We start from the raw sequence: 17,746 nt of genomic DNA, 5'->3' as shown, positions 1-17,746 counted from the left end.
CTCGAACCCACGAACAGTGAGATCATGAGCTGAGCCGAATTCGGGCGATTCACCAACCTGGCCACTCAGGCGCCCCTCACTCTTAAAGTTTTAACTATGAGACTGTTTAATCAGAAAAGCATAGAAACTGCACCATAGATACTCAGCTCCCAGATTTTCCAGAATTTATCATCTTGCTGTGTTTGCTTTGATGATTCCCTTTCCACTTTAGATATGGCTTTAAAGATACAGCAGATGCCTCATCGTACCCACTTCTTTGTCTTAAGTTGGAGGCTTAAGTCCTGAAGCTGGTGTGCTTCGTCCTGCCTACAGTTTTAACCTTAAACTCCTTTTTTTGAGTGTCAAAACTTTGTAACGTCTTAATCATCTGAGACAGAACTCTGCTTTTTACTGACTTTTTATTTTATTTAAAAAAAATTTTTTTTTTCCAACGTTTTTATTTATTTATGGGACAGACAGAGACAGAGCATGAACGGGGGAGGGGCAGAGAGAGAGGGAGACACAGAATCGGAAACAGGCTCCAGGCTCTGAGCCATCTGCCCAGAGCCTGACGCGGGGCTCGAACTCACGGACCGCGAGATCGTGACCTGGCTGAAGTCGGACGCTCAACCGACTGCGCCACCCAGGCGCCCCCTGACTTTTTATTTTAGAGCGAGCGAGCATGAGCAGGGGAGAGGGGCAGACAGAGAGAGAGAGAAAATCTTCAGCAGACTTTATGCTCAGTGCAGAGTGGAGGTGGAGTTTGTTGCGGCACTCCATCCCGCGACCCTGGGATCATGGCCTGAGCTGAAATCAAGAGCCAGATGCTTAACTGACCAAGCCTCCCGGTGCCCCTGGAACTCTGTCTTTTAAAAGCCTGGCTAGCGGACTTCAGTCAACTCTTCCTTGATGACTGTGCCACTACTGTGAGCACTCGTCCCGGGCCTGGGTGACATGGCGGGCTGTGTCCCCTGACGAGCTGGCACTTGGCTGTGTTCAGAAAAGGGATTAAGACGGCCGATCCTTGCCGGAGCTGGCCTGCATCTGCTGTGCTCAGGAGTCGTCTGTATCCTAGCGCTCTGTCTGTCTCTCTGTCTACCCCTCTGCCCATCCCTCCCTCCCTCTGTCCTTCTGCTTGTCTGTCTGTAGTTTTCCTACTGTGTTCCTGAGGATCAGGCTGCCAGCCTTCACTCCTTTCTACGGTCCCCCCAACCTAACACGCTGTTTCCTGCTAGAAACCCAGGGCCCCCAGGCCTGGCAGCCACAAGCGTTACCAGGGTGCTTTGGAAGGTGGCGGGTGCCAGACTCCCCTCCGGACCTGCCTGATCAGAATCTCCTGGGAAAAGGCCCAGGAAGCCGGTTGAAACCGCTTCTGAGGTGGTAGCCTCTGCCCTGAGACAGACAGGCTCCCGAGCCACGTTAAGGCGGAGTCGGTTCACTCAGGGTGAGGGGTCTCCTTTGGCAAAAGGCCTTTGTCTTTGAGACGTTGGCACTCTGGGCACCTCCCCCCCCGGCCCCCCCCCCCCCACGCTTAACCCCAGTTCCAGCTCTTCCCTGATCTCTGGCGAATTTGCTGGGTAGAATTCGTGAAGCATGGTGAGCACAGACAACTTCTTTCGTCCAGTCCCACCTTGGCTGAGGCCATCGGCTCTGCCCCCTGGTGAGGTCAGGGCCCACCGCGCCTCACTGCTGTTTCAGCTTTTGGTGAATGCGCTACCCCACGTCTGACCACTATGTGGGGACACGCAGAATCTAATTTTACAGTAAGATGATATACAGTATAATCCAGACAGAGCCCTGCAGGGCTATCATCACTGACATCTCCCAGCAGGAGGAACAGAGAGAATTAAGGTTGATACTTGCCCCGGGGGACTTCAGGGCCTTCTGAATCATCCCCATGCTGAAATGGCCATCAGTATAATCTTGCCATTAAGAGCATTTCATTACATTATTATTCCCTAAAATGTATTCCTCCCTGTAGAGTATACGTAGTCATCAATGAACTAAACATTCATTTGGTCAGATCATTTCCTGATCTAAGAAAAAATGAACGGGTATGTTTGTGCCCCATGTTTAGGTCCTGTCCCTGCATTTCCTGTTGGAACCTTTTTGTGGCCCTGAGGAGCTGGGAAGGCGCGTCAAGGCAGCTACAAGCAGGGCCCCTCCGTGGGCTTTCTAGCTCCGTGTTATCACTGGCTGCTGGAAAAAGAGAGAACACTCGGGCGGCCTCCTCAGGCTGGGGAGGGGGGGGTGCTCTGTGGGCTTGTCCCCCTGGGTGGCCTCCTTCCAGCCAGAAAGCAGTTATGCTTCCCTGTGGCCAGTCTTTTCTAGTAGAATACGGAAGGGCCTGGGCATTTTAACGGAGTCCTCTTAATTACAGCGTTCACTGAAATCTTCTTTGGCTCTTTCTTCAGGCAATGTGGCTGTGCAAACATCTCAACAGCAATCTTCTCACCGTGGAGAACCTGATAGGAAGAGAATTTTCCTCTCTGGCTGCGGGTGCCAGGAGGCATTACCAGAACGTGACGGTAGGGCTGGTCCCAGGGCGGCAGGAAGGGGAGACGGGGTGACAGGGCTCCCACGGCCCCCCTTGCCCCCCACCCCCACCCCCAGCACGTCTCCATTTCCTCGTGGACCAAGCGAGGGGAGTGCTGGGGGTAAACTGAAACACAGGCAGCGTGGGCTGGAAGGAAGGAGAGAACTCTCAAGCAGGGTGCGTGTCCTGGCGGCTGTGGGGACGGGGGGGGGTTTGTGGCAGAAAGGGGTTGCTGACGGCGCGAGGTGACCATTCTGTGCTGATGGAGCGGCCCTGGCCCCGTGCTTCTTCCCAGGGTCACCCCATTGCGTGGGTGCCGAGAGGCAGGGGTCCGTCCACAGAGGATGGAGCCACGCCGGCCCGGCCAGGGGGTTTCGGGGCCGTCGTCCAGCCGTCCCCGCGGTGGACGGACCCGGCGCGCTGCACCTCGGGGGCGCAGGGGCCGCCCTCCCCACCCCTCCGTCCGGCTCACACACATCTGCGGCTAGCCCCCCAGGGCGCCGAGTGTCCTGATCCTAAAAATCTCACCAATCCCATGTCTGAAACTTTGGTTTCCCCAGGGGAAATATAGAGCTTGCTCATGCTGTTTTTCTTCATAAGCCCCTCTGGGATGTGAGCAGATCTCCTAGTCCATTCGGGCCACCGTGACAAAATACCACAGACTGGGTGGCCTGGAAGTACAGGGATTATTTCTCCCAGTTCTGGAGGCTGGAAGTCCGAGATCGCGGCTCCAGCAGGTTCGGTGTCTGGTGAGGGCGTCTTCTCACTGTGTCCTCAAAGTGCAGGGGCAGGGGAGCCCTCTGCGGTCTCTTCCGTGAGGGCAGGAATCCCATTCTACGACCTGATCACCTCCCAAAGTTTCCCCCGCCCCGATTCTGTCACTTTGAGGGTTAGGGTTTCAGTATATGAATTTGGGGGACACGTGTGTTGAGACCAGAGGGGCAGGGATATGCCCTCTGGGGCGTTCTTTCTGGAGACTCTGAGAATGGAAAGATTCCCTGTGTTTGTTGAGTGCTTCCCAGGCCTCCCTCCTCCCCTCCCCTCCTCCCCCCACCCCCACCACACCGGCACCAGTGAAGCAGTGACCCAGGGCAAAGGTGGGTTCAGGCCTACCCCAGAGCCCTGCCCCAGAGCAGTTGGGGTGAGAAGCCGGGGAACAGTCCAGCGGGCTGCAACCTGTCCTCGTCCCCTGCCTGGGGCAGAAAAGGAGAGGCCGTGTGGGGGACCCATCCTGGGCCCTGATGGAGGTACCACCTCCCTTCTTGGCCCCGCAGCCGGAATTGGGCACCACCCCTGGCCACTGTCCGCCTCTTTGAGGCCACTTCACCTTGTATTTCCATCCTGAGCTTTCTCTTCTGTCATTTTGGCCCCACCCTGTTCCCTGGCTCAGCCACCCACAGAAGCAGCAGCACGGCCCAGTGCTCAGGAAAAGGGGTCCGCAGGGCCCAGCCAGCTCTGGGGAGGGGTGTGCAGAGCGGGCTCGGCAAGGCCACAGGGGCACGTGACCGGGAGGGCCCCGGCAGGGCGGGGGGCAGTTGTCAGGCACGAGGGATGGGACTCGGGCAGACTCCCAACCCCAAGTTTGCCGGTTACCCCGACTTGATGGAAGGAGGATCTCCTTCGGCAAGGTCAGCCGCCACCACTGCGAGCTGACTCTGAATATGTTTAATCCGGAGCACTTCCTGCCCCCCATTGCCTGGCGGGGGCTCTCAGAGGCCTGCTCCCCGGCCCTGCAGGTTTGCAGGAATCAGTGTGTGCTTATGGGTGGGGGGACGCCAGCATTTGGGGTGCGGATGTGGTTTTGTCATTTTCAGACAGCCTCTCGGGGAAGGGGAGGCAGGCTTATTTCCAGGATAAAGATGCTTTTATCAGGTTTATAAAATTCAGCAGAGGGGAGGATTTTAAGGAAATTCCTCCTGGGTTTCATTATGCTAATTATCAGCATATTTCAGACCACGTCGGAGTGCTTTCAAGGGTGTCTTATCGGGGTTCCTTGGCTTGGAAGTGGGGGGGGGGGGTGGGGGGAAGATGAAAGGCAAGGCTGTCAGGACTGATGAAGGAGTGAGAGGTTCTGAAGAGCCAGGATGGTGCGCGTAGGGCGGCTGCGCGTGGCCTGGCTTGGCCGCAGGTGGCCGTCGCCAGGCGTGGCCTCTGGTTGAGGGTCGTCTTTAAATCGCCCTCGGACTGGGAACCCTTTACAGCCTTTTGGAAGTAGTGCAGTGCCCCGGGAGACCCAAAGATGAACTCCTTCTCCAGGCCCCTGGGAACTTTGGGGGACGTGGGGGAGATCCAGGCTAAGGGGCCTGGAAGCTTCGTGCAGTCGGGGGTTTGGCTGACTAATCCCCTTACCCTGAAGTGTTCTCTGAGCAGGGACTGAGTACCAGGCACTGACTCGTGGCTGAAGAGCGTGCAGGCTGCAGGATTTAGGGGGTCCACGGAGCCGTGGCCACGGTCGCGCTAGGAAAAGCCTTCTTAAGGGGCAAAGTGCCACGAAACCCGCACAGGCGGCCATAGCCCTGAGGGTATCCAAGGTGACCAGGGATTGGAACCAGCGCTTTTGTTTGGAACCGCTTATTATAAACTATTGCAACGATAGAGGCTGTGAGCAAGGCAGCAGAACCCTCACGGGCCCATCGCCGGCTTAAACCAGTTTCTGCTCACGGCATCTCTTTCCGCGTGCTCCCCGGCATCGCCCTGCTCCCCGGTTATTGGAGAGAGAAACCCATACAGCATTTCATTTCATCCGTACTTGTTCTGGTCTCTGTCTGCTGAGAGATGGACCAGGCAATGACCAGACCGTATATAAAAATAGGGCTCTGACCCAAGCCTGCCGCAGCCGGCCCAGGAAACCCGCCCGTTGTCTCAGTAACCAGCCCAGGAGGCCAGCAGGTCCCAGGGCAGACTGGGGGAGGGAATCAGACGGCTGCCTCTAGTGTGATCCAGGAAGCCCAGCGAGAACCCCGTGGCGGTCAGCCCCGCGTGGCCCGGGCTTGATTAATAACGGACAGCTTCCCTCACTTTTGTCCCTCCTTCCAACGTGTGGCCAACCCGAGAAAGCCAAGCACACGGGGCGCCCCGCTTCGAGGTGGCCGTCCCCCCGCTGCCCGGGCCGCAGTGCTGCCAGAGCACACCCGGGAGGCCTTCCCGCTCCGCTGCCGGCCTCTGAGCCTCTGCCAAACCCGAGTGACGTGGTGAGTCCCCGCCAGAGCGAGCCCGGAGCTCGTAGCCTTGCTTGTTTCCATTTGGGTGGCCTTCGCTTATTTCCAGTGTCCAGAAGGAAGTAAGACGCACACAGTCACATTTCGAAAACTCATCAGTCTTTCTCCGGGATCTGGCCAGGGCTAAACTCTGCCCGAGGAGGCAGCTTTCTCACAGTCTTCCGGCCCCAGGGCACTCTGGGTATAAACCCCGCCCTGGGCAGGTGTTTCTTGTCTCCTCTCCGCCTTGACCGGGGCCGTCTTTGCTCTCAGTTTACCCTGTCTTGTCAGATCCTTTCCCCTCTCTGCCTGCTCTGGCCCGTTCTCTAGGCCCACCCTGATTCCAGACCCCAGGTGAGGGGGCCCTGGGGGTGGGGTGGGGAGCAAGGGGGAGGCCGGCAGGAGCCCGGGGCACGAGAGCGAAGGAGGCTCCTGCTGTCGGGGGCGGACCCTGCACTTGCATGAGCCTGAGAGTCGGTGCCTCCGTCGGTTCTGGCCCAGTGCAGGCCCTGCTGGGGTTTGGGAGATTACGGGGAACAGAACCAAGTCCCGCCTCTAACCACACAGGAGGTGACAGGAAGGTGAAGAGTCCCCACGCTGGAAGGATATTTCTGTGCAGCGGGAGCTGAGTGTGATTGTTCTGGAATGGTTTCATTTCTACTGGGGCGGGAGTGGGGGGGGGGGCGGGGAAGAACTTTATCCCTGAAATCCCTGCAGGAAGAATACACAGTTGTAAACCTCCCTGAGCGGCTGCCTGGTCCAGAAGTTCTCGATCTTTGAAGCACATTAGGCTCCCGTGGGCCCTGCCGGACTTGTTTAGTGTGAAGCCCCGGGGTTGGGGCCAGGCATCAGGATTTTTCAAATGCTCCCCAGGGAATTCTCACATGGTCCCTGGGGGACCCACCCCAAGCGCCACTCCCCTTCCTCATCACGATCATTATCGCCAGATCAAGTTTTCTTCGGCCTGCGGCTATTGTATCAGAGCACAACAGCCTGTGTTTGTTGAATGAATAAGCGACCTAGACTCTGAAGGCCGGTGGGTCAGACGGGCAGGATCCAGAGTGGGTTCTTTCTAACTTCAGTGTTCTTTACTAACTCCAGTTCTGTTTACAAATGTAAAAATCTGGTGTAACCCAATGTACCCAAGCGCCCAGCTGCCAGTCACCATTTTCTTTAGTATCCAAATGAAAGAACCCATGCCTCTGCACACAGGATTGCAGTGCTCGGAGGACTGCTGAGGGTCCTGGGCGGGGCTGGCCTCCGTCAGCTCCGGCCATCCCCTCTGTGACCTTACTGCTCTGTGTCCTGGGGGCCGCACAGCGCAGGGGCCCTCCCGCTGTCTCGTGTCCCCAGTTAGTCACTCAAGGTGACGGTGAAGTTCATTGGCCTTTCCCACCACAGGGTCTCTTCTGGGCCACCTCCCTCTGTGACCCTGTGTGTCACAGCTCCAAGAGTGCCTGCCATCCAGACCTGCGCCGACAGCCCTGAGAAGCAGCAGGAACTCTAAAATGAGAGTTGTCTTTAAAGACTCTCTGCCCAGGTCTTAACGTGAGCTCAAGTCCAAGTGCAGGCTTCCCTCCCCCCCCCCCCCCCAGCAGCACTGTAGGAGGAAGGGGGCCTGGCGGGGGCGACAAGGAGTCTCAACGATTCCCCTCCTGCCTCTGCTCCGGGGCAAATTCATGCTGCAGATTGAGATGTCTCTGACTCTTGAGCAAGTGTCACCCGAGGCGACAACGGGGCAGCAGGGGCCAGAGGATGGGGCCCGGGGATGGGGACCACACAGGCTCCTGCTGTCCAGTGAGGAAGCCCAGGTGTGATCAGTGAAGTGAGGGGCCCCAGGGGGCAGAGCCAGCTTCCACTGCACCTGGCCGCCTGTGAACAGCAGCCCAGCGTTGCGTCGTTCAGGGGAGGACGGCTCCTCTGAGGTCAGCGCACCGGTGGCTCTGCCCCAGGGCCCTGTGCAGAAGAAGCTGGAAGGAGAAGCGAGGTCCAGCCAGAAGCCAGCGCGGCCTTGATGACAAGAAAGCAGGGAGATGAGGGGCCAGGGGCCTGCATCTGATCTGGGCCTTCTCGGTGACCCTCTGGGCCTTCGCTGGCCTCCGTCGGTTTGTCCCCGAGTCTCCCCACAAAGCCAGGCCTTGCGGGAGACCGGGGTGGGAGAGCACGGCAGAGCTCTGGGAGGAGGGAGTCTGATTCCTACAAAGACAGTTTGGCAGGGACTCCGAGAAGCGCCCCATGGAAGCCCCGCTGCTGACGTGACACATCAAAGCTGGCATGGAGACAGCACCAAGGCGGGGAGCGGCGGGGGGCGCCCGGGAGGGGCTGTGCTCAAAGTCAGGGGCCTGTCCCCTGCCGGGCACACCCCTGCGGGTGCTGTACCCCATCTGGACCTGTCTCCTTTCAACCCTGTTCTTTGACTGCCTTGCACCCCCTCGGCTCCCCCGCTGGGCCCCCCCCCCCCCCCCCGCCGCCCCGTTCTGGTACCTGTTTGCTGCCTCCTGAATGGGTGTTGTCAGGGACAGGAGACAAGTCTCAAGGGAAATGGGCCTCAGGATGGAAACTGACTCTGCCTGGGGTCGGGAGGGAACAGGAAAGGGCTGCCCCCCGCTGTTGACCCCCTCCCCTCACCAGCCAGCTGGGGGAAGTTTCCCCGGAGGAGCTAAGAGGATATGGGTGGGGCAGAAAGGTACCCCCTGGCCCCTGCCAGCAGCCTCTCGCAAGCGCAAGCGGGGTAGGGCTCTTGGCTGCTGGAGTTTGCTTATTTAAGACAGTGGCTCTCCAGGTGTGGTCGCTGGACCAGCAGCCTCAGCATCCCTGAGAACTTGTTAGAAATGCAGATTCTCAGCTTCACCCCAGACCCACTGGATCAGAAACCCTGGCGTGGGGCCTGTGACCTGTGCTCTCACAAGCTCTCCAGGGGTGCACCTCCAGGTGGAGGAATGACTGGCTTGAGCAAGAAATTGGCAAGGTGGGGGGAGAGGGCGGACGGAAGGACACAGGTGTCTCGGGGGTGCCGAACCCAGGGACCGGATGCTGGCTCGCTTCCCTCTTGCCTCTCTGGCCTCCTCGTTCTCGATGTGTCATACATACATCCCTTCTCTCTCTCCTGCTCACTCCTGCTCTTAACTTTCGCCGTCCGTTCAGTAGAAACCATAGTGGCCCCAGAACTTTCCAGTGGACACAGACAAGTCCGATGCTTCCCAGAGGACCCCCCTCCCTCACCCTCTCGCCGTCTGCTCTGTCTTCCTCTTCCGATTCCACATCGTGGAAAAGCCATTCTGATGAAGCTGAGACCTGGTTTCTCCCTTTGTGCTGGCTTTGTGTCCTCATGCTCCCCTCATACCTGCCAAGTGCCTGCCTTGGCTCCAGCCCCTCAGCTTGGGATCCACTGGAAAGCGAGGGCTCCTGCCTCTGGTGATTACACCCCACGTCCTGGACCTGATGCCTCTTGGTCAGGATTGGGACATGGACAGCGTCTGAAGCAATCACAGTGGCCAGCGGTGGGATGTACCGATCAACTTGGACCAATTAGGGTCCCCTACTGTATCTGATTGTGGGCTTGACCCCACAGAAACTGTACAAGGGGCATGAGGGTGGCTCCTCAAGGAATTTTGGGGGTTCTTTGCATTATAGGAGGCAGGGTGTATGGATGAGGGACAAAAAAATAAAAGGAAAAACTACAGAATTGCCACTCATTTCTCTGGATGAGGTGTGTGAAGCCCAAAGAGGTCAAGACTTGCCCAAGGTCACCCAGTTGGCTGGAGCTGCAGCAGCCATTATGTAGCCAAGAGTGGGAAGCTTGACCATGAACAGAGCCAGCCCAGGGCAAGCGGTGGGGAGGCGAGCCCTGATGCTGAGGGTGAGTCTGCGTTCTGCTCCCAGATTCCCCCACCCCCAGCAGCAGGCCTGCGTGTCTGGGATTTATTTTGACTTCCCACATCCTTTGTCAGAGATGTGAGTGTGAGTGGGGAGAGGTCTGGGCCCCTGGTCGTGCGCTACAGTGGGAGGTGACACAGACCAGGCATCAGTGCCCCCCTTGAGTGGAGCTGCTTGTCCAGACCCGTGCTGAGGAAGCAGCATGCAGGGTATATTAAGGGTACTCAGGGGCGATCATGACCGCGGCGCTGAGCCCTCGCTGGGGGCTGGGCGCGTCCCAGGCTCGCCTCGCGTACCACCTCGTTTTATCCTCATGGAAACTCTTTGAGGCACCTTGTCTTTGTCTCACTGACAAATGAGGAAACTGAGGCTCAGAGTATTGAAGACTCGTCCGGTGTCACTCAGCGGGTGGCCAGGGCCCAAATCATGAGTGTCTGAGTCCCCGACCAATCAGTGCCACCCCCCCCTCCCCCCCGCCGCCCAAGGGTCTCCCTATGAACATTCTTTACCCACTTGGCCTATCCTCCCCCTGACACCAGATATAACCTTCTGAAATCACTCTTTCTGAGGGCTTCAGAGCCCTCGGCCTCCTCTCCCTCCAGCTCCTGTCCCTGCCCTGTGAGCCAGTTACCCGGAATGCTGTGTCCCCAAGGAGGTCCTTCACCGCCGAACTTCTTTTGCCCGAGTGCAGCCTGCTCTTGTCAGGGGACCCATCCAAACAGCTTCAAGGGGAGGCAGGTGAGGGCGCTACCTGGAGAATGTGGAGGAGCTGGGTGCACAGGAGCTGAGCCCCTTTGGGGATCGCTCCCCCGTCCCTGGCTTCTCTCCGCCTGCGCCGGTGCCCCGTTCCCTCCGAATTCCGCTGCGTGGGAGCTGTCCCGAGCCCCTTCGCCGCACGCTCGCTGCCAGGACATAGTGGAAGGGAGGCGTGGACGCATTCTGCCACATGCACAAGCACTTACCAAAGCCCGTTTCTAAGCCTGTTCCAGAGGCGCCGCCGTGTCGCAGCTCCCGGTCTCTCCAGGTGCTCCGACCGCACTCCAGGCGGACACGACAGCATTCCGGAGGCAGGCTCTGGTGTCTCCGGACCCTCACAAATGCTGCCTCTAGAATGAAAGATCCAGGCTTTTCCCCAGTGGATACTTTGGGAAGTTAGGGAAAAGCGTTTGCCCCCTCTTTCTTATGGTCCCACTCCAGGGTCCCCAGCTTGGGGAAGGGAAGGGAAGGTAGATTTCTCGCCACCTGGGCGCCTCCTTGTGCACCCAGTGCACACCCAGGGGCCCTCATCTATGCCTGGTGGGAGCCCCCCGCCTGCCCCCCTGGGGGCTGGTTCAGCCCTGACATAGCTTAGGATGTGCGGTCTGGGGCTGGCCTGGGAGTCCGCCTTGGCCAAGCATTTGGGGTGTGTATGGAGAAGCACCAGCTTTTAATGATCTCGGGTCAAGGGGACACCTGGGAGGAGGTTTTCCAGGCGTCAGCTCTGGGGCCTTCGAGACTTGGTTGTAAAAACTGGGGTGTTGATTCTGGCCAGAGAAAGTTCAGAAGCGACACAGAAGGTCAGCCGCCCTTAACTTCCTACCTGCACAGGCTGTGCCCCCTTCCCCCACTTACCTGCCCTCGCTGGTGCTTAAGGGGCGGGGCTCTGGCTGCCCTGAGGGGGTTCAAGTTCAGCCTCTGCTTCTCCCTGCTTGTGTAAGCCAGTCCCATTCCTCCAGGAACTTTGAAACTTTCTGGGGAGATGGACATGAGCAGACCCCCAGAAGGCCGAGTGGTTAGAGCAATGACAGAGTTTGCCGTCGGGGATTATGGCGACCCCCAGCCCAGCCTGGGGAGGGTCACGGAGGGTGGCCTACAGGCAGTGGCACTTGGGCCACGGACCTGAGGGAACCCAGAGTCACTTGGGTGGGGTGGGGGGAGCATCTGGGCGGGGGCACGGGATAAGCAAGAGTGTCGAGGTAGGTGTGCACATGTGGTGGGGAGCACAGGGTGGCAGGGGGAGGGCTGCAAGGCAGGCCTGGACTTTACGGAGGCCACTGGGCAGTCAGCCAGGGACTGGCGAACCTTTGTGTCCACACAGCCAGCTCCTCAGCTGAGCCCGCTGGGCTGCCACTTACACATCCCTTGTGGCCCAGTGTGCGGGCTGAGGCCCTCATTCCATGTGTTGTCTTTCCTTTAGAAGGTGCCCAGCACCCTGCTCGTCAGACTGATTCAGGAACGTGTGAGTGAGGAGGACTGCATCAGGCGGGTAAGAAACCGCGTGGAGCGGCTGGGGGGCTCCCAGGGAGAGGGGCTCTGTTACCAGATGAAGGGCAGGGGAGGGGTGTGGGTTCAGGTCCTAGCACAGAGGTGACCCGGGGCCTGCAGAGAAGGGTCAGACAGACGACCCAGAGCTCCGTGAAGCTCAGTGTGTGAATTTCACCTTGGATTTAGCCAGACAACAAGGTGGAATCTAGGGTACCCATCGGGGGTCTTAGGAGAGAGCTGGCCCCACCCCAAGGGGTCACAGGAGAGCCTTTAAGGAAAGGAACGATGTGGAAGTAGGGGGTAGTTCAGGTAATCCACGAGCCCCTGAGACCAGCCCCACAGGGAGCTGGACACTCCTGGACCCGGAGGGGCAGAGGGAGAACTGGGGGTACCCCCGACTCTCTGCTGCCAGACCCAGTGAAGCCAGAGGGCAGGCGTCCAGACGAAGCAGCCCATCCATGGAGGTCAGCCTCCTGGGGCACAGAGGGGGTTGGGGAGGGCGGGGGGGATCTGGAGGGGCAGATGGGGGGCAACAGGAACGATGGGCACCGTGGGAGGGCTTTGCACACACTGACTCCTTGGGTCTTCAGAGGAGCTCTGTTGGGTCGGTGCTATGACTCCCCCATTTTACAGATGGGGACACTGAGGGTTGTTAAACCGTGTCGTATCCAGGCCTCTCCTCCTGGTCCACAGCTAGTCTTATTGTCTTCATGTCAGTGGCTTTCACAGAGCAAACGGTTTTAATTTTAACGAAGTCCAATTTATCCCGATTTGACCACTGTTAAAGTATTTCACTTTAATATATGTCTTGTGTGTTTCTTAAAAAATGTTTGTTTATTTTTGAGAGCGTGCAAATGGGAGGTGGGCAGAGAGAGGTGGGGACAGAGGATCCGAAGCGGGTTCTGCACTGACAGCAGCGAGCCCGACGCGGGGCTCGAACTCACAAACTGTGAGATCGTGACCCGAGCTGAAGGTGGACACTCAACTGACTGAGCCACGAGGCTCCCCTATTGCCTTCATTCTTGAGGGGTATTTGTCCCCGGATTCAGAATTCTAGATCCCCAGCTCTTTCTCCTCACGCCTCGCAGGGTCCCACCTCCTCCTGGCCAGCATGGTCTCTAGTGGAAGGACAGCCGCCCAAGCAGCGAGTCCCTTTCCCCAACTTCCTCCCAGATTGTCCTCTGCGTTCTCGGTTTCCAGCAGTTCAGTTACCAAATGGTTGGCATGCATTTCTTTGGATTCGTTCTTTTGGAGATTGGTTGAGTTCCTTGAATTTGTAAGTTCACATTTTTCTCCAAACTGGGGCAGTTTGGGGCCATCATTTCTACAGGTTCTTCAGGCTTTCTGCACCCTTCTCTCCCCGTCTCGTGTGAACAGTAGTCCTGCGGCCCCCGCAGGGTCGCCGAGGCTCCGTTCTCTGTTTCTCTCCCCTCTGTCGTGGACCAGATTATGAGGCTCACTGAGGAGGCCCTCTTTTCCCGTCTCCGTTCTCCTATTGGGCCCATCCAGCGAGCTTTTCATTTGGATTGCCACGTTTCTCGGTTTTCAAAATTCCAGTGGGCTCTTCTCGCTGTCTTCTGTCTCTGAGACTTTCTGTTTGTCCGTCCGTTTACTCGTTGGAGCTTTGTTGTTACCGTCATGGCTTAAAGCCAGCCGCTTCAGACGCCTCGCTGACTCCAGCGCCTGAGTCACGTCAGCGGCGATGTCTGAGGTCTGAGACATCCGCGGCTGTCCTTGTGCTGCGCGATTCTGTATCCCGGGCATTTTTCTTTTTGCTGTTGAGACCCTGGGTCTTGTTTGAATCCTACGGCGGGTGTTGATACTTTTGTCTTCGCGGGCAGTTGATTCATTTGGGCTCAGGCCGCCAGTTCCAGCCACCTTCTCTGTGCCGTGGTTCCCATCTGGGTTCTGTGTGCAAAGCCTCTGCGAGTGCCGTGCGGCTCCCTGAGGCTCTGTGCCATGTGTGTGCCGCTCAGTGGGGCCCGGGCAGCGGTCTGCGCCATGGCTCGGCCCTCGATGTCTTTAGAAAGCTGTCTAGGGTCGGACCCTTGCACGCACAGCTGGGAGGGAGCCCACGAGTCCATAGACATCTTTATTTGGTTGCTTTCCTGAACGCCTCGCTCTGCCATTTCCATGGTAACGCCCAGTTCCCTGGTGCTCCTCTCTTCGGTCCTCCGGCCAGAAAGCGGGGACTTTATTTGTCCCACTCTGCCACGGTCTTCCCGTGACTGCACCTGAGACTGGGGCCAAGCGGCAGGAGGACAGAGAGGGAAACATTACCGGGGCTTTGTCCCGGTCTCTAGGGACTGCAGAGGAAAGGCCCTCCGCCCCCTCAGGGTTTCGGGCACCTGCGGGCTCCCCGTGGCACCCCTACCGCAGTAGGCTTGCCTGGGGCCTGGGGTGCGAGGAAACAGGAAGGAGAAACGCACAGAGATCTCCCCGCTGTCCGAGTGTCAGGAATCCCCCCTCTCACCGCCCAGGTCGGGTGTGAGGGCCGCTCCTGGCCTTCTCTCGGGCCCTCCCTGTCACCTGTGCTCAGTTTCAGGCTGCCCAAAGGCCGGGTGGGGGTGCTGGTTTGGTGGTATTTTGAATTCTGTTCTTCCTCCCCAGTTCACCTGCTACTGTATACTTTTCTGATTCCTCGAGTAGCCGCCGCCTGCGTGCTGCCCACCCATCAGGGCTGCTCTCAGAAGGAGTGAGCGGGCGGACTGTGCCGACCTCATCGTGCCCAGAACACAGCTTACATGCCCGCGTTGTTTTAATGTGCATGTATCTGTACACATTCTCTCTCTCACTCGCTCGCTTAAAAATTCATTGAGAGGCCCAACTCTGGAAAGATCCCCGGGCATCTCTCCAGCGTGCTGGTGAGCAAGCAGCAGTTCTCACACTTGGTCACGCTTGGTCACGGCTTGGTCTGCACGGTCCTCGGCCCTGTGAGTCGAGACCACGAGCCACAGATAGGCTGCAGTCTGGGTTTCGAAAGCTGGTCTGAACAGTGTGTTTTCCTCAGACCTCAGCTTGTTCTCAGTCAGCTGATGGTCTCCTGCTGCCTGGCTGAGGCCAGTGCCCCAAGTTCAGAGGCCGTTCTAAACTGCAGATAGACGAACGTTTTCCAGAAACGCTTTGTGGGCCATATGGCCTCGTGTTGGAACTGCTCAACTCTGATGTAATGTGGAGGCAGCCATACGTGGTACAGAGATGAAAGGACACGGTTTGTCCCAATAAAACTTTATTTACAAAAATGGGCAGCAGGCGGCTTTGGCCCGGGACTCCTAGTTTCCGGACCCCTGTTCTAAGTGCTACTTTCACACCATTATGAAAAACGCTTTTGCCTTCTCCGGGGGAGGGGCAGAGAGAGAGGGAGACACAGAATCGGAAACAGGCTCCAGGCTCTGAGCCATCAGCCCAGAGCCTGACGCGGGGCTCGAACTCACGGACCGCGAGATCGTGACCTGGCTGAAGTCGGACGCTTAACCGACTGCGCCACCCAGGCGCCCCTCTCTTCATTTCCAAATAAAAAGCAAACGTCCCCCCTCGTGCACCAGGGACCCCGCCCTTCATTCCCTAACTTCCCTCAGGCTCTGTGTCCACCGCCCTGTCTGATCTGGCCCCTTCCTCTGGGGCAGGAGCAGTGAGGTTGGGGGGTCATGTGGCCCCAGTGAGCCAGGAGGAACTAAGGCCCTGGAGGAGGAAAGTGAGACAGGACCCGGGCTCCATGTCCAGCCTGGAGGGAGGGGGCCTTCATTCCTCCAGACCCAGTTCCCACCCCCACCCCCACCCCCTTGGGTTAGGTCTCAGCAGAGGCCGGCCTCAGTTTCTTCTTCCCAATAGGCCTGGGGGCAGCCCTTCCCCGGCCCAGTCCTGGTCCAAGCACCAGCCTCCCTCCTGCCCTGCCTGCTGCCTTCTCTCAAGGTTCTCCCTCCCACCCCTCCCCAAGTGAAATAAAGCCTCCTACACACACACCCCCCCACACACAGCAAACTTCCACCTTCCAGCAGGGTTAGAAGAAAGGCCCCTTAGCCATAGGCTCATTTGAAGACTTGTCACCTGCTCCCAAGCCCATCTGGCTCAATTCCCCCTACTCCAGTCAAGTGCCTTGTTGCAGGCACCACGTGGTCTTTGCTGCTGGACCCTTTCCCTCTGCCTCAGCCCCCCACGAGCAAGGGGGTCCCTTGGTCTTGAGCTCACCAGCTGCAGTCGGATACGGCCTTGCATGCCCAAAGGAGGGCCAGCTGTCAGAAGGGCCGTGAGGGCCACTAGCCAGGCCAGGAGAGCCAGGTTGTTACAGAAACCTCCAGAGATGGGGCCGGCGTGGTCTGTGGAGGGGCTGTCTTGGCGGGGGGCGGGGAGGGAGGGTGGCAGGCAGAACGAGGCCCGGACCCCCCTTCATACCAACCTCAGATCGGTTCTTCTTAAAACTGACCCATCGGTCGGTCACCCTCTCGAAGGTTCCGTCTCTTTTATCTGGGAGGTGCCGAAACAGTCATTTGTCAGGAATAAAGGGGGAGGGGACGGCCTCCTAAGTGACTAGAAACGGGCCGGCACTTTCCGGACAAAACACTCTATGCCTTAATCCATAATTGATAATGAGTTTGCCAAGTCAAATTAAACTCTTACGTTGCAGATCACCAGGCTGGAAGCGTTCAGGTCTGTTTCTCTCTTCCCACTTCAGGGCCAAGCTACTTCTCTACTGCTTAGGGCCGTGCTGGTCCCGTTTGGCTGAATGTTGGGCATTACTCCTTGGGCATGAGCGTACCCGAGTCACCGGGACTGGGACCTGGCCGCGGGATGGGGGCTGCATTTAAGAGAGCCAGAGACAGCCTTGCACGTGGGGCTGGTCCAGGATGCTGAGAGCTTCTGGAACCAGGGCGTGGTAGCTGTGGAAGGGAGTAACCCTTGGGTTCCTACCCCAGGAATCTCACTCGCCTGAGCGATGTGGCCTCCTCTCGAGCCACAACTGCTCCCCGGCCCAAATGCTGTCCCGGTGGGGGCGGCTCCGTGGTGGTTCTCGGCATCAGCAAAGGCAGGCGGCAGGATCTCCCCACACCCCCTTAAGATTTCCTTTTTTTTTCTTTTTATTAAAAAAATGTTTTTTAATATTTATTTATTTCAGAGACAGAGAGACAGAGCACAAGCAGGGGAGGGGCAGAGAGAGAGCCAGAGACAGAATCTGAAACAGGCTGCAGGCTCTGAGCTGTCAGCACAGAGCCTGATGCAGGGCTCGAACCCACAAACCGTGAGATCATAATCTGAGCTGAAGTCGGACACTTGACCGACTGAGCCACCCAGGCGCCCCTCTTTTCTTTTCTTTTTTTTTTTAATGTTTACCTATTTTTGAGAGAGAGAGAGAGAGCGCGCGCGTGAGCGAGTGGGGCAGGGGCAGAGGGAGGGGGATAGAGGACCCGAAGCGGGTTCTGCGCTGACAGCACAGAGCCTGACACGGGGCTTGAACTCGCAAACTGCGAGATCATAACCTGAACTGAAGTTGGATGCTCAACCGACTGAGCCAGCCAGGACCCCCCAGATTTCTTTTTAAGATGCTTACGATGCCACACCACCTCATGATCCAGGAGCTCGAGCCACAACTGCCATGGCCTGGCTGTTCTGCTCCCGGGTCAAGAGTGTTCGCTTCCCCTGGCTGCCTTGGTGCAAGAGAGGCCCGGAGCCCCCCCACCCAGCTGACTGCGAGAATAAGAAAAGACCCCGGGTCTGGCAGGCAGGTCTGCAGACTCAGCTTCTCGACTCAGGCCCTCCTTTTGGCTTCGGGCCAGGCTTTACCCAACCCCATCTGAAGACATAGAAATGTTACTTTGTGTAAGTTATTTTCGTAAATTACTGCCTGTTTCTGGTGCATAAGCTTCAACCTGGAATTCGGAAGTGTGGAATTGTGGGGTTGAGTCACTGGGTGCGTTCC

At 58.0% G+C, this 17,746-nt stretch overlaps 1 protein-coding gene across 5 annotated transcripts in view; it reads left to right on the top strand.

Annotated features, from left to right (window-relative positions):
• Nucleotides 1-17,746, top strand: part of AK8 (adenylate kinase 8) — a 129,362-nt gene that overhangs the window by 10,888 nt on the left and 100,728 nt on the right. For 4 of the 5 annotated variants that reach the window (XM_040482732.1, XM_040482731.1, XM_040482729.1 and 1 more), the window contains 2 exons: nucleotides 2,394-2,507; nucleotides 11,765-11,833. In XM_040482732.1, coding sequence (XP_040338666.1) covers nucleotides 2,394-2,507; nucleotides 11,765-11,833 — 183 coding nt within the window. The remainder of the gene's footprint in view (nucleotides 1-2,393; nucleotides 2,508-11,764; nucleotides 11,834-17,746) is intronic. The other variant, XM_040482730.1, reaches the window with a different exon arrangement.

The sequence above is a fragment of the Herpailurus yagouaroundi genome, unplaced genomic scaffold, assembly GCF_014898765.1.
Source record: "Herpailurus yagouaroundi ecotype Mexico unplaced genomic scaffold, PumYag 160, whole genome shotgun sequence".
Taxonomy (NCBI): domain Eukaryota; kingdom Metazoa; phylum Chordata; class Mammalia; order Carnivora; family Felidae; genus Herpailurus; species Herpailurus yagouaroundi.
The sequence above is the reverse complement of the archived record's forward strand: the minus strand, read 5'-3'. Positions and strand labels throughout refer to the sequence as shown.